The sequence below is a fragment of the Triticum dicoccoides genome, chromosome 2A, assembly GCF_002162155.2.
Source record: "Triticum dicoccoides isolate Atlit2015 ecotype Zavitan chromosome 2A, WEW_v2.0, whole genome shotgun sequence".
NCBI classification, from domain to species: Eukaryota; Viridiplantae; Streptophyta; class Magnoliopsida; order Poales; family Poaceae; genus Triticum; species Triticum dicoccoides.
Window position 1 is genome coordinate 750,211,323 of NC_041382.1, and position 20,838 is coordinate 750,232,160.

Below are 20,838 nucleotides of genomic sequence, written 5' to 3' on the forward strand. Positions count from 1 at the left end.
CAGCCCATGTGGCCCCCCGGGAGGGGTGGCCCCTCCCGGTGGACCCCCGGAACCCTTCCGGTGGCCCCGGTACAATACCGGTATGACCCCGAAACTTCCCGGTGTCCGTTTGACAACTTCCCATATATAAATCTTTACCTCCGGACCCTTCCGGATCTCCTCGTGACGTCCAGGATCCCATCCGGGACTCCGAACAACATTCGGTAGTCACATACTAGTCTTCCTAATAACCCTAGCGTCACCGAACCTTAAGTGTGTAGACCCTACGGGTTCGGGAGACATGCAGACATGACCGAGACGCTCTCAGTCAATAACCAACAGCGGGATCTGGATACCCATGATGGCTCCCACATGCTCCTCGATGTTGTCATCGGATGAACCACGATGTCGAGGATTCGATCAAACCCTGTATACAATTCCCTTTGTCAATCGGTACGTTACTTGCCCGAGACTCGATCGTCGGTATCCCAATACCTTGTTCAGTCTCGTTACCGGCAAGTCACTTTACTCGTACCGTAATGCATGATCCCGTGTCCAACACCTTGGTCACATTGAGCTCATAATGATGATGCATTACCGAGTGGGCCCAGAGATACCTCTCCGTCATACGGAGTGACAAATCCCAGTCTCGATCCGTGTCAACCCAACAGCTACTTTCGGAGATACCTGTAATGCACCTTTATAGTCACCCAGTTACGTTGTGACGTTTGATACACCCAAGGCACTCTTACGGTATCCGGGAGCTACACGATCTCATGGTCGAAGGAAGAGATACTTGACACTGGCAAAGCTCTAGCAAAACGAACTACACGATCTTTTATGCTATGCTTAGGATTGGGTCTTGTCCATCACATCATTCTCCTAATGATGTGATCCCGTTATCAACGGCATCCAATGTCCATAGTCAGGAAACCATGACTATCTGTTGATCACAACGAGCTGGTCAACTAGAGGCTCACCAGGGACATATTATGGTCTAAGTATTCACACGTGTATTACGATTTCCGGATAATACAGTTATAGCATGAATAAAAGACATTTATCATGAACATTGAAATATAATAATACTTTTATTATTGCCTCTAGGGCATATTTCCAACAGTCTCCCACTTGCACTAGAGTCACCAATCTAGTTACATTGTGATGAATCGAACACCCATAGAGTTCTGATGTTGATCATGTTTTGCACGCGAGAGAGGTTTAGTCAGCGGATCTGCGACATTCAGATCCGTGTGCACTTTGCAAATCTCTATGTCTCCATCTTGAACATTTTCACGGATGGAGTTGAATAAGGCTTGATGTGCCTGGTCTTCTTGTGAAACCTGGGCTCCTTGGCGAGGGCAATAGCTCCAGTGTTGTCACAGAAGAGTTTGATCGGCCCCGACGCATTGGGTATGACTCCTAGGTCGGTGATGAACTCCTTCACCCAAATCGCTTCATGCGCTGCCTCCGAGGCTGCCATGTACTCCGCTTCACACGTAGATCCCGCCACGACGCTCTGCTTGCAGCTGCACCAGCTTACTGCTCCACCATTCAACATATACACGTATCCGGTTTGTGACTTAGAGTCATCCAGATCTGAGTCGAAGCTAGCGTCGACGTAACCCTTTACGACGAGCTCTTCGTCTCTTCCATAAATGAGAAACATGTCCTTCGTCCTTTTCAGGTACTTCAGGATATTCTTGACCGCTGTCCAGTGTTCCTTGCCGGGATTACTTTGGTATCTTGCTACCAAACTTACGCAAGGTTTACATCGGGTCTGGTACACAGCATGGCATACATAATAGATCCTATGGCTGAAGCATAGGGGATGACACTCATCTCTTCTTTATCTTTTGCCGTGGTCGGTGACTGAGCCGAGCTCAATCTCACACCTTGTAACATAGGCAAGAACCCCTTCTTGGACTGATCCATTTTGAACCTCTTCAAAATCTTATCAAGGTATGTGCTTTGTGAAAGACCTATGAGGCGTCTCGATCTATCTCTATAGATCTTGATGCCTAATATATAAGCAGCTTCTCCAAGGTCCTTCATTGAAAAACACTTATTCAAGTAGGCCTTAATGCTGTCCAGAAATTCTATATTATTTCCCATCAAGAGTATGTCATCTACATATAATATGAGAAATGCTACAGAGCTCCCACTCACTTTCTTGTAAACGCAGGCTTCTCCATAAGTCTGCATAAACCCAAACGCTTTGATCATCTCATCAAAGCGAATGTTCCAACTCCGAGATGCTTACACCAGTCCATAAATGGATCGCTGGAGCTTGCATACTTTGTTAGCGTTCCGAGGATCGACAAAACCTTCCGGCTGCATCATATACAGTTCTTCCTTAAGATGCCCGTTAAGGAATGCCGTTTTGACGTCCATTTGCCATATCTCATAATCATAGTATGCGGCAATTGCTAACATGATTCGGACGGACTTCAGCTTCGCTACGGGAGAGAAAGTCTCGTCGTAGTCAATCCCTTGAACTTGTCGATAACCCTTAGCGACAAGTCGAGCCTTATAGATTGTAACATTACCATCCGCGTCCGTCTTCTTCTTAAAGATCCATTTGTTTTCTATCGCTCGCCGATCATCGGGCAAGTCTGTCAAAGTCCATACTTTGTTTTCATACATGGATTCTATCTCGGATTTCATGGCTTCAAGCCATTTGTTGGAATCCGGGCCCGCCATCGCTTCTTCATAGTTCGAAGGTTCATTGTTGTCTAACAACATGATTTCCAGGACAGGGTTGCCGTACCACTCTGGTGCGGAACGTGTCCTTGTGGACCTACGAAGTTCAGCAGTAACTTGATCCGAAGTACCTTGATCGTCATCATTGTTTTCCTCTTCAGTTGGTGTGGGCATCACAGGAACGGTTTCCTGCGCTGCGCCACTTTCCCGCTCAAGAGGTAGTACTTCATCGAGTTCTACTTTCCTCCCACTTACTTCTTTCGAGAGAAACTCTTTTTCCAAAAAGCATCCGTTCTTGGCAACAAAGATCTTGCCTTCGGATCTTAAGTAGAAGGTATACCCGACAGTTTCCTTAGGGTATCCTATGAATACGCATTTTTCTGACTTGGGTTCGAGCTTTTCAGGTTGAAGTTTCTTGACATAAGCATCGCATCCCCAAACTTTTAGAAACGACAGCTTAGGTTTCTTTCCAAACCATAATTCATACGGTGTCGTCTCAACGGATTTAGACGGTGCCCTATTTAAAGTGAATGTAGCTGTCTCTAGAGCGTATCCCCAAAATGATAGCGGTAAATCGGTAAGAGACATCATAGACCGCACCATATCCAATAGGGTGCGATTACGACGTTCGGACACACCGTTTCGCTGAGGTGTTCCAGGCGGCGTGAGCTGTGAAACGATTCCACATTTCCTTAAGTGTGTACCAAATTCGTGACTTAAGTATCTCCTCCACGATCTGATCGTAAGAATTTTATCTTTCGGTCACGTTGATTCTCTACCTCATTCTGAAATTCCTTGAACTTTTCAAAGGTCTCAGACTTGTGTTTCATTAAGTAGACATACCCATATCTACTCAAGTCATCTGTGAGAGTGAGAACATAACGATATCCTCCGCGAGCCTCAACGCTCATTGGACCGCACACATCGGTATGTATGATTTCCAACAAGTTGGTTGCTCGCTCCATTGTTCCGGAGAACGGAGTCTTGGTCATTTTGCCCAAAAGGCATGGTTCGCACGTGTCAAACGATTCATAATCAAGAGACTCTAAAAGTCCATCGGCATGGAGCTTTTTCATGCGCTTGACACCAATGTGACCAAGGCGGCAGTGCCACAAGTATGTGGTACTATCGTTATCAACTTTAAATCTTTTGGCATCTACACTATGAACATGTGTAATATTACGCTCGAGATTCATTAAGAATAAACCATTGACCATCGGAGCATGACCATAAAACATATCTCTCATATAAATCGAACAACCATTATTCTCAGACTTAAATGAGTAGCCATCTCGTATTAAACGAGATCCAGATACAATGTTCATGCTCAAACTTGGCACTAAATAACAATTATTAAGGTTCAAAACTAATCCCGTAGGTAAAAGTAGAGGCAGCGTGCCGACGGCGATCACATCGACTCTGGAACCATTCCCGACGCGCATCGTCACCTCGTCCTTCGCCAGTTTCCGTTTATTCCGCAGCTCCTGCTGTGAGTTACAAATATGAGCAACAACACCGGTATCAAATACCCAGGAGTTACTACGAGTACTGGTAAGGTACACATCAATCACATGTATATCAAATATACCTTTGGTGTTGCCGGCCTTCTTATCCGCTAAGTATTTGGGGCAGTTCCGCTTCCAGTGACCCTTCCCCTTGCAATAAAAGCACTCAGTCTCAGGCTTGGGTCCATTCTTTGACTTCTTCCCGGTAACTGGCTTACCAGGCGCGGCAACATCTTTGCCGTCCTTCTTGAAGTTCTTCTTACCCTTGCCCTTCTTGAACTTATTGGTCTTATTGACCGTCAACACTTGATGTTCTTTCTTGATTTCAGCCTCTGCTGACTTCAGCATCGAGAACACTTCAGGAATGGTCGTTTCCATCCCCTGCATGTTGTAGTTCATCACAAAGCTCTTGTAGCTTGGTGGGAGCGACTGGAGGATTCTGTCAATGACCGCCTCATCTGGGAGGTTAATGTTCAGCTGGGTCATACGGTTGTGCAACCCAGACATCTTCAGGATGTGCTCACTGACAGAACTGTTTTCCTCCATCTTACAACTGTAGAACTTGTCGGAGACATCATATCTCTCGACCCGGGCATGAGCTTGAAAAACTAGTTTCAGCTCTTCGAACATCTCATATGCTCCGTGGTGCTCAAAACGCTTTTGGAGCCCCGGTTCTAAGCTGTAAAGCATGCCGCACTGAACGAGGGAGTAATCATCAGTACGAGACTGCCAAGCATTCATAATGTCTTGGTTCTCTGGGACGGGAGCGTCACCTAGCGGTCCTTCTAGGATATATTGTTTCCTGGCAGCTATGAGGATGATCCTCAGGTTCCGGACCCAGTCCGTATAGTTGCTGCCATCATCTTTCAGCTTGGTTTTCTCTAGGAACGCGTTGAAGTTCATGTTGACATTAGCGTTGGCCATTGATCTACAAGATATATTTGCAAAGGTTTTTAGACTAAGTTCATGATAATAAAGTTCTAATCAAATTATGAACTCCCACTTAGATTAGACATCTCTCTAGTCATCTAAGTGTTACACGATCCGAGTCGACTAGCCCGTGTCCGATCATCACGTGAGACGGACTAGTCATCGTCGGTGAACATTCTCATGTTGATCGTATCTTCCATACGACTCGTGTTCGACCTTTCGGTCTCCGTGTTCCGAGGCCATGTCTGCACATGCTAGGCTCGTCAAGTTAACCCTAAGTGTTTTCGCTGTGTAAAACTGTCTTACACCCATTGTATGTGAACGTAAGAATCCATCACACCCGATCATCACGTGGTGCTTAGAAGCGACGAACTGTAGCAACGGTGCACAGTAAGGGGAGAACACTTCTTGAAATTTTTATAAGGGATCATCTTATTTACTACCGTCGTCCTAAGTAAACAAGATGCATAAACATAATAAACATCACATGCAATTATATAGTTGTGACATGATATGGCCAATATCATATAGCTCCATTGATCTTCATCTTCGGGGCTTCATGATCATCTTGTCACCGGCTTGACACCATGATCTGCATCATCATGATCTCCATCATCGTGTCTTCATGAAGTTGTCACGCCAACGACTACTTCTACTTCTATGACTAATGTTTAGCAATAAAGTAAAGTAGTTTATATGGCGTTATTCAATGACACGCAGGTCATACAAAAAATAAAGACAACTCCTATGGCTCCTGCCGGTTGTCATACTCATCGACATGCAAGTCGTGAATCCTATTACAAAGAACATGATCTCATACATCACAATTCATCATTCATCACAACTTCTGGCCATATCACATCACATGATCAATCGCTGCAAAAACTAGACGTCCTCTAATTGTTGTTGCATCTTTTACGTGGCTGCAATTGGGTTCTAGCAAGAACGTTTTCTTACCTACGAATCACCACAACGTGATTTTGTCAACTTCTATTTACCCTTCATAAGGGCCCTGTTCATCGATTCCGCTCCAACTAAAGTGGGAGAGACAGACACCCGCCAGCCACCTTATGCAACTAGTGCATGTCAGTCGGTGGAACCGGTCTCACGTAAGCGTACGTGTAAGGTTGGTCCGGGCCGCTTCATCCCACAATACTGTTGAGCAAGAAAAGACTAGTAGAGGCAAGTAAGATGACAAAATCCACGCCCACAACAAAATTGTGTTCTACTCGTGCAAAGAGAACTACGCATAGACCTAGCTCATGATGCCACTGTTGGGGAACGTTGCAGAAAATTAAAATTTTTCCTACGGTTTCACCAAGATCCATCTATGAGTTCATCTAAGCAACGAGTCAAGGGAGAGAGTTTGCATCTACATACCACTTGTAGATCGCGTGCGGAAGCTTGCAAGGTGATGATGTAGTCGTACTCGACGTGATTGGAATCACCGATGACCAAGTGCTGAACGGACAGCACCTCCGCGTTCAACACACGTACGGGACGGGAGACGTCTCCTCCTTCTTGATCCAGCAAGGGGGAAGGAGAGGTTGAGGAAGACAGCTCCACCGGCAGCACGACGGCGTGGTAATGGTGGAGAGGCAGTACTCCGACAGGGCTTCGCCAAGCACACAATGGAGGAGGAGAGGTGTTGGGGAGGGGAGGGCTGCGCCTTGGAGGGTGGTGCAGCTGCCCTCCCCTCACCCCTCTATTTATAGGGGGAAGGGAGAAGGGGGCCGGCCCCCTAGAACCCATCCAGGGGGGGTGCGGCGGCCTAGGGGAGAGGGGAGAGGGTGGCTTGCCCCCCAAGCCAAGGGGGGCGCCCCCTCTAGGGTTCCCCCCTCAACCCTAGGCGCATGGGCCCAAGGGAGGGGGTGCGGCCAGCCCACCAGGGGCTGGATCCCTGCCCCACGCAGCCCATGTGCCCCCCCGGGAGGGGTGGCCCCTCCCGGTGGACCCCCGGAACCCTTCCGGTGGCCCCGGTACAATACCGGTATGACCCCGAAACTTCCCGGTGTCCGTTTGACAACTTCCCATATATAAATCTTTACCTCCGGACCCTTCCGGATCTCCTCGTGACGTCCAGGATCCCATCCGGGACTCCGAACAACATTCGATAGTCACATACTAGTCTTCCTAATAATCCTAGCGTCACCAAACCTTAAGTGTGTAGACCCTACGGGTTCGGGAGACATGCAGACATGACCGAGACGCTCTCAGTCAATAACCAACAGCGGGATTTGGATACCCATGATGGCTCCCACATGCTCCTCGATGTTGTCATCGGATGAACCACGATGTCGAGGATTCGATCAAACCCTATATACAATTCCCTTTGTCAATCGGTACGTTACTTGCCCGAGACTCGATCGTCGGTATCCCAATACCTTGTTCAGTCTCGTTACCGGCAAGTCACTTTACTCGTACCGTAATGCATGATCCCGTGTCCAACACCTTGGTCACATTGAGCTCATAATGATGATGCATTACCGAGTGGGCCCAGAGATACCTCTCCGTCATACGGAGTGACAAATCCCAGTCTCGATCCGTGTCAACCCAACAGCTACTTTCGGAGATACCTGTAATGCACCTTTATAGTCACCCAGTTACGTTGTGACGTTTGATACACCCAAGGCACTCTTACGGTATCCGGGAGTTACACGATCTCATGGTCGAAGGAAGAGATACTTGACACTGGCAAAGCTCTAGCAAAACGAACTACACGATCTTTTATGCTATGCTTAGGATTGGGTCTTGTCCATCACATCATTCTCCTAATGATGTGATCCGTTATCAACGACATCCAATGTCCATAGTCAGGAAACCATGACTATCTGTTGATCACAACGAGCTGGTCAACTAGAGGCTCACCAGGGACATTATTGTGGTCTAAGTATTCACACGTGTATTACGATTTCCGGATAATACAGTTATAGCATGAATAAAAGACATTTATCATGAACATTGAAATATAATAATACTTTTATTATTGCCTCTAGGGCATATTTCCAACAGTTATATGATACAAATATTTAAATATACGATTTTTCTGAGCCAACTATAGTCAGAAACGAATTTATGGGGGAAGAGACCCCCCCCCCAACGACCGTCTCAACCCTCGATAGCGATCAATTACTCGTTGATTACCCTAAAAAAAGATAATCAACGAACCAACTTGTGGTTCGATGGTTACGAGGATAGTGGTATCCCAACCCATCAAGGTTCAAGTCCTAGTGCTCGCATTTTTTCGACGATGCGCGTTCAGTGAGAAGAGATGTTTCCGTCGACTACGAGACGCCTACGATAACTTCGTAAATCTTAAGATGATATGTCGGCCCAGTCTTCGTAAATCTTAAGATGATATGTCGGCCCAGTCTCTCGGATGTGCTCATAAGGATAGAGTTGCATGTGTCCGTTCATAGGGGTCAATGTATGCACATATATATAAGCGCTTGCATCTGTATTGTGTTAAAAAATGTTAATAACCCATTCCATGCTACAATCAAAAAATCAAAAAAGTCACCATAAAAGAAAATTGAGTAGCAGGCCATCGTGGAATGACAAGATGCTTGTTAAGTAACAACTACCGTAGGGTCTAATCCCCGTGACCTAACCCACGCCCGCGTCGCTCCTGCAGCGGCTGGAGCGGAACCCCGCCTGCCGCTGTCGTCACCCCTTTCCCGCGCCGCCACCGCCAGAGGATGCCAACGGGCTAAGCCCTCCAGGCGGACGGCGGTGGCGGAGAGCTCCCTCACGCGCCCGCAAGCTCTTCTTGGTGGGGGGAAGCTCTTCCTCCTGATCTGCGTGCCGCATCTCTCCCAGAGGAGGGACAGTGTTGAGGACGATGTTGAAGATGGTGTCAAGGAGGCCGAGGCAGAAGCCGCCGGTGGCGAGGGAGCGGGCGAGTCCCCGCATGGTCGCAAAGGGTAGCCGGTCGAACGCCTCCTCGTAGAAGCCGGCGATGAGGCTATGGACGGCCGGTTGCGAGTCTTCTTGGGGCGCATCATCGGCGCTGCTGTAGCTGTTATCTAGGGGCGAGATCAGGCCCCTCTGAGAGCCGCTGGAAGTGGATCGGAACGACATCAGCTAATCTCGGTTGACGAACATGCACAAAGACACAGCGGGACTGGTCCTCTTTTGTGGCAGCGGAAGGCGTTGGTTCTAGACAAGATCGATTTGTTATCGTGATCGATCAATTCTCGAAATAGGCTTTCGCCCTGCTATATAGATATTGCATCCACTGATACATTTGTGAGTTCAATGCTGGGGCAAACAATACAAGCACACCCAAAAGAAATAAAAGAGAAAGAAAAAATAAACTATTGTCAACAGAGTCGGATCGACGAAAACGATGATGACCCGCAACCGCTGCGTCCTCCAGAGAATTTCCACCACGCTCCTAGCACTTCAGACTGCCGCATACCAAGCAACAGCTTCAGGAAGGAACTCGACGATGACGACTCTGCTGCCCGGACTAGTCCTAGGTTTCCGCCGATACGCGGAGGGGCGTGGGGAAGGGGAGTAGCATACTTAGCAATGTTGCTAGAAAGAAGTAGAAGGTTTTCTTTTTAGATTTTTTTTTGAGCTGAAGGTTTTCTTTTTCTTTTTAGATGAGTAGAATTTGTTTTTTTAGGGCCAAAAGCGCAAAAGGGAGTAGAATTCGGATAGGGTGAGAGAAAATAAGTTGGGGTCTCGTCATTTAGGCCCGGCGTTTCTTGGGCCAGCCCTACTGGGCTCGTGGCGTGCTGAGCTTGAGGCGGAGTCGGAGCAGGAGAACACATGATGCTCAGAATCCCTCAAAAACAAAAAAACATGATGCTCAAAAAAAAAAAAAACAAAGCAGGAGAACACATTATTCGATCTCTATCCCCCGTAGGACCAGGCAGCGGCGGCGGCGATTATACTCGCAGACGGCAAGCCTGAATCCCCCAAACAAACCAGAGAGCGAGAGGATTTGGACATCCCTCATCTGCGAAGGAGATGGAGGGCGTCTCCGAGGAGCAGCAGTCTGAGTTCTTGAACGTGGTAAAGGAGATCATGTCCCTGCAGAGGGAGCGCAGGGACCTGCTCGCCGCCCTCACCCCCGGGGTCTCCGTCTGGAAGCGGCGAGGGCTAGGAGAAGAAATAACTCTAGTCCGGAGGCTCGCTGGAAAGGATTACACGGCGCCCGTCCAGGTCCAGGTTCCGGAGATGGAGACGGAAGAATCGGCTTCGACAGAGGAACAACTCGGGAGGTACTTCGATTCTATATTGCAGGATACGGAGGACCTGAGCCACCGTATGCTGTCTATGGCGTATGCTGTGGTTAACTCGACGTCTGGATTAATGCACGCCTGCAAGGAGTTGTACGAAGACACCCACGATAATGAGCAGGCGGAGGAGGAGCAGAAGAACACATTCTTGGATCTCCACGACAAGTTCCTGAGAGAACCCTTGAGTTACGAGAACGAGCTGGCGTTAGTAGTTACCAGGGAGGAGGAGGAGTTCTACGAGAAGGTGGTGGAGACGCTGAAGAAAAGGGCGGAGGAGGTGCGTCAGCACAACATGTTGAAGTGGAAGCGATGTGAGGAGAAGGAGAAGGAGAGGGAGAGGTACTACACGGAGAAGAAGATGGGGAGTGGGAAGGACAAGGAGATTGAGTTGAGGTGGAAGAAGAAGAGGGAGAAGGAGCAGGAGGAGAGGGAGAAGAAGGACAAGGAGGAGGATGAGAGGGAGAAGAAGGAGATGGCCACAATGGAGTATCTCAAGAAGCGGATGGAGGTGAGCGAGGAATTCTTCGCGGATCATCGTGACGGTTGGGAAACTGGATGGGGCAGCAAGAGTGTAAGGTGCGGCGACTTCCGAGACAAAAGTAAGCAAAACATGCATCTTTTGATTTGTTTAACTTTAATCTCTTTGATTGTCTAGAAATTCTAGCATATCACTAGCATAGAACTCAAATTTGTAGGAGTATTTTTTTATTACCACTGGCTGTTTTTGTTTCTCTCGAGCTGGTTGTTGCGCTCTGTTATTTGGGTGCTCATTAATATAAATGATTATGTCTTTTATATGGCCCCCGGTTTAGGGAATGTTCTGAGTAAGCCTTGTTTGTTAGTCATTTTGGTCCAAATCTAACTGCAAATTCTCATGTTGAGGCCTTTCTGTCAGTTTAGAGAAACAAGAGTTATGTCATTCAACACTTGCTTTGCAGCTTCCTACATGATGTGGATTTTGTTATGCTAGGCTTTTTTTTCATGCGTCAGAACACTTGGTAGTTGATTTAATTTCTTATAGTTGCGACGTATAGAGTTTACTTTAAGCACTAATTTCTATTGTATATGTTGACTAATACTTTTCCCCTGTGAGGCCTAATGTATGTTTGTATGTATGTTGGGGGTCACAGTATTCCCTCCAATGCTACAATATGATTTGATTTATATAGTGATGTATTCTTTTGTTCTTAACTTGGTAGGAAACATGTGTTCTGTTTCCCGTTGACTCCTACAGAAATTGCAGTCCTCATGTTCATGAATTAAACTTTTCATTTTCTTGAATGTCAGGTTGTAGAGTCAAAAATGCATAACAGTTGCAGTCAAAATGCATATGGCCAAATTTTTTAGAAGTTGCTTTTCTGTCTTGAGAAGTGCATATGAGTTTCAGTTTTTAGAGCTTTTTTATTGCTGTTCAAATGATAAGGAGTTTCAGCCTGCTGTCATTATATTCTTTTTGTTCAATAAACCCACTTTAAGTTCATGTGTTCACTTCAAGATCTTACAGTGTTGTCTGAACTTTATTATAGTTCAAATGTTCACGAATTACATTCTGTAGGCAGTTGTAATTTTTGGTCAAACTGTAAGTGCAAAGTGATCCCTCTACTTCTGAACTTTTCTACTAGTATAGAGAAACATCAGTTATAGGCTTATAGCATTAAGGGCTTGTTTTGTAGCTTGGTATTCATTAGTGTTTGTACATGGATTACTGTGCTTCTTAAGCTATTTTAATTTTTACCTGTCTAGTTTTTACAGTGTTGAGTAAATGTGTTTTCCGTGGTATTATTATTCTCAACACATCACAAGTGACATGTTGTAAGGGCTCGTATCTTTTTGCTTCATGGTTCAGGGTAGAATTTATTTTCAGTATAGGTTCACAAGCATGACTTGCCATTTACCTTTTTTTTATAGTGATCATTTCTATAAGTTTTTTTTCTACATGTAGTTCTGCTTTATAGGGTCGTGTAATTTCTGGTGCTTTTTCTTTCTTGTATTTGTTTCATGATCATTTATGAAGTTTAAAATTTCTTTGCTTCTACCTGTAAGCACTTTTATCATTCACTGTTATACTTAAACACTTTTTACGGTTACAATGTTCATGATTTACAGTGTGGAGTATTCATATTTTTGCTTCAAATATTAGTGCAATTTGTCGCGTTGCTAGCTGAACTATGGAATGTACTTGTGGGACTCCATTAATTAAGCTTGGTAGAAAACTGGTTCAAAACAGGGGCGGGCCTACGTTCACGCAGCTGGTGTCACAGGACACCGGGTAGAAATTGCGCTTACGTGTATACTACTTCGTATTTGAGGCTTGGACACCGGTAAAAAATAAATCTGGACACCGGTTGGAGCGAGCTCAGGCGCGGCCCATCTAGTTGAAGGCCCATCCGATTGTCGATCGTCTCGAGGGAGCAAAGAAAACAAGATAACGATCGATTGGATCCTACCGCTCACATACGTGCGTATCCTGCGCCAGTTCGGTTGGTGCCTGCTCGTCTCCTTCCGTCGCGCCGCCGCCCCTCGCCCCCTGAGCAATCGCCACTCATCAGTCGCCCTCCCCTGCGCTCGTCCGCTGGCAGGTGCAGATTGCTAAATAATCAAAGGAAATACTATGACTCTCGGCAAGGTCGCCAATTTCTCTGAAACATATGTACATATCCCAATTTTCTCTAATTCTTTACCAAGATTGCATGGCTGGTGTTTTCAAATTCAACGGTATTCCAACACAGATATGAATTCTGTGATTTGATAAATTTTCCTTAGTGATTCGCATCTATTTGGAACCTTGGATTATTTGTCGACCGCGCGGCAGCATTAAGACACAATGTCAAGTAAGCTTAAATTCACAACCATACAGTTCGATCAGCAAGCTTTATTGTTGTTTCTGTCTACAAACACAAATAGTGTAACTCCTTGTGCACTTGTGATAACATAATAATCAGCGAATTACGAGGGAATTCATGTTGCCTGATCATATTTGTTCCTATTGTTTGGAGATCTTATGTTTTATTGTTTAATTTTACACAATCAACAAGAATTTCAAGGGAACACTTCATATTGATAATTATTTTTTTACTATTGGACATTTTAAGCTATTGAATGGGTTACTTTTGTGTATATTATTGCTTACTATCCATCATTTATGGCGTACATGTGGACCCCGGGAAGTTTTTGTTCTAGGTCCGCCCCTGGTTCAAAATGTGTCAAAAGCAAACCCACTATAACTTTTTGCAGGGCTGTTAGTCGAGAGTCGCCACACACAAGCAAAAACAAGGGACACATACGTACATGTTATTGGTTGTAAAATTCGAATCAAGTTGTAGCAGATCACTAGCTTCCGTTCTCCTTGTATAAGTAAAAGGAATATACTTTGCTTAATTTGGTTGTTCAATATTATATTTCTGACAGTGTGCACTCGCCTTTACTTTTTACTGCAGCCACATTGAGCCCTATGCATTTTACGCACTACACACCCAATACCATCCGATCCTCTTGTGGTGTCACTGGGAGCACCTTGCAGATCTACTCCATGCAAATTCTTGAACTAAAAAAAGGATTGAACTGGCCACTAAAACTGTACGGAGTGGTCGCTGCTCGAGACAGCGTGGATCGCAACCGCAACATTGTCTTCTCTCGGTCAAGTCTTAACTCTCAAGAACTCAATGAAAATGTAAGCAGTTTTCTCTTCGTTTTCCATTGTTTCTTCTTTGTGCTTTTGTAGTCTATATTGCAATTAAGTAAGCAGTTTTTGCCAAACCATCGCAATTAAGTGTTAATGATATGATGCTTGCAGGGCTCTTCTTTATGTTTGACTGGTCCGGCTCGTGCAATTGTAGCTCTGGGCCCTGTTGACTTTGAAATTGAACTGAAAATAGAAGAGGGAGAGGAATCCCAAGACAAAGAATTGATCACTCTTAGCAAGCGGTATGACGGTACAGGTACCTCTCTCAAGTTCGAGAACAGTTTGTGTGTAGCGGAGTTAAAATTTAAGCAGATTTCTGAAGCGGTCCAGGCCACTGTCTTGGGTGTATGCGTTGTTGAAGGGGATTGGCCTTTCGAACATGGATGCCGAGTTGCTTGCTCCTTATCTGCTGCTGCAGATGAAGTTGTGGCTGATGCAGATGAAATTGTGTTGCTTGATTGTCGCGGTGATGATGAAGTGCGTGTAGGATCAGATGGTTACCTTCATCTGTCAAGGAATGTTGTGTCAGTGCAATCACAAGGAACAATGGTAGTTGTCATACGAACCTACTTGGAGTCTGGTCACGCCGCTCAAGATTCGAAGGTTGAATTCCCTGCCAAGCTTTGCCAAACTAGTGAGAGTGAATGTTCGGTTGGCAACAGTAAGGTGAAGATCGTTGTTGCTTGGTCCCTCCTTGTCAAGGAGAAGCAGGACCTCCTGGTGGATTGCCCAGCGGTAGAGCCTTGAAGAATTTGTGTATCATGCATGTAAGGTGTTCGACTCTAGCTTATGCTATCCAACTATTTAACTCTGGGTGGTTTGTTAAAATATTTGCGTACCGACTATTTAACTCTTAGTTGTTTGTTAAATTATCTGTGTACCCGACTATTTAACTCTTAGTGGTTTGTTAGAATGTTGAAGTCTTTGTAATCGATCTGTTTGCATTTCATGGCTCGACTCAGATGTTATTCTATCTGTTCATCCTTTCTTTTCATCACTTTCACATTAGCTTCCAAGAGTAAAGTCTCTCTCTCTTTTTTTACTGGATGGGTGCCTGTGGCACATCTAGCATGCTCCTTGGTTCCAACGGGATCATCAAAAGGATGTTCTTTTACTAATGGATGATTGATCTCTTTTGGGCTGTTCGCAAGAAATTAACGGAATCGTCAAGTATTTTCAGCAAGTTGGAGCAGTAAATTTTCTGCAGTAAGGATTGCTGTCAAAAGTTTCCACAGTAGGAGCATCTGATAGAAAATCAGCTTCAGAATATAGCACAATGAAGGAGCATCAGAAACAGGGAGCAGATCATTTTGCACAAGGGGCACAAAATCAACAGCCACTTTGGATGAAGAGCAAAGCTTCGACAGAAAATGCAGGGCGAAAGTTAATAGCAGAAGTTTCCATCACTCCCTTTTTAGATTCAGATGGAACATTAGCAGATCTTTTCGGTGTTCGTGAATGTTTTTAACTCTTCGTGCAATTACTCAACTTGGAACCTGTAAATTTAACAGTGTTCTTGGGAGAACGATATGATTATTTAGGATAAGGAAAATGTATGACAGCCCCTGGGTACCACTACACCCTCATGAACAGTACATAAAAAAATTGAAAACATAATAAAAAAATATGAAACTTTGGGGGATCAAACATGATAAAAATTTTGACGTTCTTGCAAAGTTTCTGCCACAAATAACATTCGAGGAGCCCCCACCAAAAAAAAATCACTGCTCAAAAGTGCACATAAACTTTGAACACTGATGTTATTTCTTTAGGTGAGGTCTCCTCGAATGTTATTTATGGCTGAAACTTTGCAAGAACATCGGATGTTTGATCATCTTTGGTCCCCCGGAGTTTCAGATTTTTATTTTATTTCACTTTCAGTTGTTTACTAATTTACTGTTCATAGAAGGTGTAGGTGTTGAAAGTCCTGTCTCGAGGAGAATTATCAAAGCTAGCTGCTCCTATTCTTTCTTCCAGACTGTATCTATTTCTTGCCAAAATTATGCTAGGAAAACTTGTATATCTGCTTTCACCTAAATCAATACCTGAAGAAATAATCAGCTGTTCAAAAAATTCTTATTCCAGCGGGAATAAAATGGAACCAGTGTGCTAAGTGCTAACCTATTTTACAATCTGAAAATCACATGCGACCGAGCTACATCTTCCAAAACTAACACCCCAAATCCAAGAACCTGCTGCGCTTCTCGTCGCCGGAGCTTGGCAATCGTGGCTGCTGCTGCCGTGACGACGACGTCCTGCCGCCGCCACTGAGCCCGAGCTTCCGGAACAGCCTACTGAGCGCTCCCTTGGGCTTCCCTAGCCGGTGCATCTCCTGCCGCATGCTGGAGCACTCCCCCTCCAGGCCCACCACCCTCTGCCGAATCTCGTGCACGCTCATCGCCGACGCCGGCTCGCTGCTGCTCCCGGGCGTGTACACCTCGACCTCTTCGTGGTCGTTGTTCTCCGACCCCATGCCGAAGTCCACCTCGCCGGTCCGGCTCTTCCTTGGGCGGGAGCTCCTTGGGGACCCCTGGTCGGCGACGGCGGCGTTGTTGTCGCCGACGAAGAACCAGCTGGCCACCGTGGTGCGCAGCCGCAGCTGCTCGAAGAAGAGCACCTGCACCACCACCCGCAGCGGCAGCCGCTCGTTCTGCGCCGCGTGCGTGCACGCCTCCAGCGACAGCTTCTGGCAGTTCATCAGCCGGCACAGCTGCTCCCGCTCCGACTCCGTCAGCCACGGGTGCGCCTGCCATGACAGAAAGGTATCAAACTCAAGCTCAAGAACATTCAGTAATCCATGGCCGCCGCCGGCCATTACCTACCTTGATGAAGATGTCGATGGCGCGGTAGAGGCCATCGTCGAGGGACCGGGCGTAGTCAGGGACAAGCGCCACGATTTGCTGGAACTGGGAGCACTTGAGGTTGGCGTCCGTGCCGACCTCGGCGAGGTACCCGTCGACGAGCTTGGCTACCGTGCTGGCCGGCATGAGCTCTCCGGGCGGGGCCTCGTCCGCCGTGATCTCCGGCAAGGGATCGGCGTACGCCGTCGTGTTGGACAGCAGGAACTGCTCCAGCATGCGCTGCATGCAGTCCACGTCGTAGAGCGTGTCCGTGGAGTAGCTGGTGTTGGGGATCAGGAGGTCCTCCAGCGCCGCCTTTTCCAGCTGCTCGCCGGCCCGCCTCTCCAGAGCGTCCCGGCACGCCGCGCTGGCGTGCAGGACCGTCGCCGTGCGGAGCATGCCGAGCAGGAACCTCGTCGTCGCGACGCCCTTCTCCGCGGGGAGCAGCGCCACGATCTCCTCCAGCAGCACACGCTGCTCGCCGACCACGTCATCGGACGACGTGGTGTCCGACGCGCCGACGTCGCCGGCAACGTCGCGCCGGTTGAGGCCGGAGAGGTGCCGCCTGGCGTAGTGCGCGAGCGAGCCGGCGATGCCCTCGGGGCTCATGCCCCTGGACCGCATCTCGGAGATGAGCCGCTTGTACAGGGGCAGCCGGAGCGACGACGCCTGCCTGTACCACCACCCGGCGCCCGGCGACCGCGGCTTCCCGTAGGTGCTGATACCGTTCCACATCACGGGCGGCGCCGCGGCATCGACGCACCTCGCCGTGTAGTTCTCGACCATGGGCCAGCCGAAGAGCGTCGGGTCGGCGCACGCCTTGGCCGCCAGCGACTCGATGCACTGGGGCGCGAGGAGGAGGTCCTCGGCGAGCTGCCGCACGACGTCATCGCCGTCGTCGCACGCCTGCAGCGCGCGCACGGCCGCGTCCCAGCTGCCTAGCACGTCGCGGACGAAGAAGGCCTCGGCGTGGGCGGCGAGGTTGCCCTCGCCGGCCATGCCCAGGCGCTGGGCCGCGCAGCGCACGGGGACGATGTTGGCCGCGTTGAGCTCGAATTGGATATCGTAGCAGAACTTGGCGGCGAGCCTGAAGGTCGCCGCGCCGCCCGGGAGGTCGTCGAGCTGCACGGTGCAAGGCTTGCCGCCGTCTTGGTCGTCGGAAGAGGTGGTGGACTCGGCGATGAGCTTCTGCAGCGTGGTGCTCCGGCTGATTAAGGGGAACTGGATGGAAACACAGAGGGAAGTTATCTTGCTGCATGTTGTCAGTAGAGTAAATATGAAAGAATCAACAATTTACAAGTGCAGCAAGCAAATTACAAGTCAGTGAAAGAGATGGGACAGTTTCAGTTGTGAGTAGCATATTTTTTTTTTTAAACGAAGGCTTCAGAGGAGCCCGGCTTTGAATTAACAAAGCCAACAACCGGCCAGGATTACAAAGCAAGATTACAACCACACACTAAACAAAGAAAAAGAACAGAAAAACAGCGAAAGGTACAGAGACGCCGGGAGCAGCTCACAATGCTTACATACAACAAGCTAGAGAAACAAAGAGCAAATGCTTGGAGATGTCAGCGACCTCTTGCATGCACAGAGCCAAGGAGGAGACGGCAGCCGGCTCAGGAGAGGGGAACGACGACAAAACAAAGCATGTCGTTGCCAAAAAAACTCTAGGACTTGGAGAAGACGCAGCCTACCGGATCCATCATCAAAGAAGGCCCCTGCCTCCTCGCCCAGCTCGAGGGCACCGAACCGTTGAGTGATGGACATATTCACCCTAGAACCTGAATGGCTGGTATCCAAGGAAGCCACAAGAGCGGAACTAGGCGATCCCCGCTTGCCGCCGTCGACTCACCTAGAGCAACCAAACGCCAAAGACCAGAGCTCTGGCACGAAAGAGGGTGAGCAGCTAGGATGAACACGCCCTCCGCCCACACCGCAACAAAGCCCACATCCCATCCTTGTTCCCAAAATCAGCGCCTTCAAGAAGGTTACGACGCGAGAGGCGTCGCCACCGTCCAACAGAGTTGAGGTGTTAACCCGGGAGACAAGGGGGACGGGGGTGGGGAACAGGACCTGACCGACGCCTCCAGGAAGGTGAGCGGCGTCCGTGGGCGTCGCCGCCGTCGCAGCCGGCAAGGCTAGCAGGGTTTCCCCCGGTCCTGCATCCCGGCACCCGCTCCCACCTGACGAAAACCGGAGCTCCTCGACGGAGCAGGCCAGATCTGGGGGATGAGCTCGCTGGAGAGGTGTAGGAATGGAGATGGCCAGATCTGACGCCGCCACGCCCTAGCCCGCGTCCTTCGGTGGATTCGCCGCCCGCACGGCCGAGATCCGCCGGCCCGCGCCCGCGCCACTAGATGCCGAAAGCTGGGGCGCCTCACCAGCCGGGGCCCCCCGCGAGCGAGGCGGGGCAGCAAGGGCCCCGCCGCCACCTTCATCAGCAGCGCGCGGGCTAGCCCGGCGGCTGCTTTAGGTAGCATATCAAGTCATAATCTTTTTTCTTTTGCCAAAAATCAAGTCATAATCATTCATGGAGGATTTTGATTAGTGCATGTGGATGGATAGAATTTTCAAACTCTAAGCATCATGTGACAATTTGACACTGGATTCCAGAATCACCGGAACGGAGACGTGTCTCGGTTGAGCAATATACGACAGAGATACAGAAAGGAAACGTACGTACCTTGTGGAGATGAAAGGAGATGTCCCCGACCTCGACGACCACATCGCTCGCAAGCTCGGTCAAGCAAACCCTGCAAGAATGGCAAGGAAGGCAGTGTGATTTGTGAGCCACAAGATCAACAACATACTAGTACTCTGTAATGCTGTTGTTTTGAACTGTGTTCCCAATTGCAGAAGTGCAGGAAAGGTATCTACTGAAGGTTATGTGCTGTTTCGCTCCTGAATAATCTGAAAGTTTCTCCTGAGACAAATGGCTACTGAAATCTTCCTCTCATTCGCCACTACCTTGTACTGCTACATCATTTGTCCAAGGTGTTCACTCAGATTCGGTCAGGTGGCGGATATGGCCAGGCCAGCGCTCCCACATGATCTTACCGCCAAGGAACAAATTCCTTTCACCAAATGCAGCAGTGGATTTTCTAAAATGGAAAGCGACGCAGGGAGATGGGACGACGGGAAATCGATCAACACGGTTATGTGATGAGGAGGAGGGAGGTACCAGGAATTAGGGTCCCGGAGCTGGAAGCAGTCGGGCGATTTGGATCCGAGAACCCTCGTCGTAGCCGCCGCCATCAATCAGCCAGTCAGCGGGTCACTGTATCATCGATCGCGCGTGGGGAGGGAGGGAGGGAGGAGCCGGCCGGCCGGGAGACGCCGCGACGAGATCGGAGAAAGGGAAAGGAAAAGGAAAAACCAGGAGAGAAGACGAGACGAACGAACCGAACGGCATGCATGTGCGGGAGGAACCCGTGGAGGTCGGTCAGCGGGAGCTCCACGCGCGTGCCGACAGGTGGGCCCGCCCGCCCGCGCCAGGCAACGGCCCCGCCTACTTCCGCGCAAACCCAAACCCAAAGCTGCTTCGCCCCGTAGACCTCGATTTTGACACCTTCGCACAAAGCGCCAATCAGACACGACTCACAAAGTGGCCGCCGCTACAAATAAACCGAATGATTTCTTAGGCTGCTTGTAAGGCCAACTCCACCGCGCGACCTTAAACGAACGTCCGAATTGGCCGGATTTTGTTCCTTTGGGGCGCCGATGGGTTCGCCCGTGTCCGGCTTTGTCAGATGGGTCGTGTGTGCGCCCACCGTGCGGCCGCACTTCAAATCATGTCCGGGGTAGACGTGAATAAAAATAAAATAAAAACTATAATGAAATAACTAAAAAAGTAAATAAACATAATTAAAAAAACATAAAACATATATAGGGGTCGGTCACAAAACGGCCCAATTTCCACGGCCACTTAAAAGGCCCAGTTTCATAATTAA

The 20,838-nt window shown here is 48.3% G+C and overlaps 2 protein-coding genes and 1 pseudogene across 2 annotated transcripts; 1 reads left to right on the top strand and 2 right to left on the bottom strand.

Moving 5' to 3' along the window:
- LOC119358301 overlaps positions 1-9,197 on the bottom strand; it is a 15,747-nt pseudogene extending 6,550 nt beyond the window's left edge.
- An 816-nt stretch (positions 9,198-10,013) lies between these two features.
- LOC119358302 lies at positions 10,014-14,795 on the top strand. Its single transcript, XM_037624918.1, has 4 exons — positions 10,014-10,965; positions 13,804-14,036; positions 14,160-14,304; positions 14,467-14,795. The coding sequence occupies exons 1-4, from the start codon at positions 10,095-10,097 to the stop codon at positions 14,793-14,795; spliced, it is 1,578 nt and encodes a 525-aa protein (XP_037480815.1). The 5' UTR covers positions 10,014-10,094.
- Positions 14,796-16,112: 1,317 nt separating this feature from the next.
- Positions 16,113-20,204, bottom strand: LOC119352248 (BTB/POZ domain-containing protein At5g03250-like). Its single transcript, XM_037618946.1, has 4 exons — positions 20,070-20,204; positions 19,572-19,641; positions 16,871-18,109; positions 16,113-16,794 (listed from the first exon to the last, which is right to left on the bottom strand). The coding sequence occupies exons 1-4, from the start codon at positions 20,141-20,143 to the stop codon at positions 16,219-16,221; spliced, it is 1,959 nt and encodes a 652-aa protein (XP_037474843.1). The 5' UTR covers positions 20,144-20,204; the 3' UTR covers positions 16,113-16,218.
- Positions 20,205-20,838: the final 634 nt, after the last annotated feature.

Bases quoted from the DNA above. Each gene is read 5' to 3' on its own strand.
- LOC119358302 (XM_037624918.1), top strand. From the start codon at position 10,095: ATGGAGGGCGTCTCCGAGGAGCAGCAGTCTGAGTTCTTGAACGTGGTA. The intron at 10,966-13,803 runs GTAAGCAAAACA...TTTTTACTGCAG, and splicing joins CGGCGACTTCCGAGACAAAA to CCACATTGAGCCCTATGCAT. The intron at 14,305-14,466 runs GTACCTCTCTCA...CTGCTGCTGCAG, and splicing joins CAAGCGGTATGACGGTACAG to ATGAAGTTGTGGCTGATGCA.
- LOC119352248 (XM_037618946.1), bottom strand. From the start codon at position 20,143: ATGGCGGCGGCTACGACGAGGGTTCTCGGATCCAAATCGCCCGACTGC. The intron at 19,642-20,069 runs GTACCTCCCTCC...CCATTCTTGCAG, and splicing joins CTCCGGGACCCTAATTCCTG to GGTTTGCTTGACCGAGCTTG. The intron at 16,795-16,870 runs GTAGGTAATGGC...CTGTCATGGCAG, and splicing joins CCATCGACATCTTCATCAAG to GCGCACCCGTGGCTGACGGA.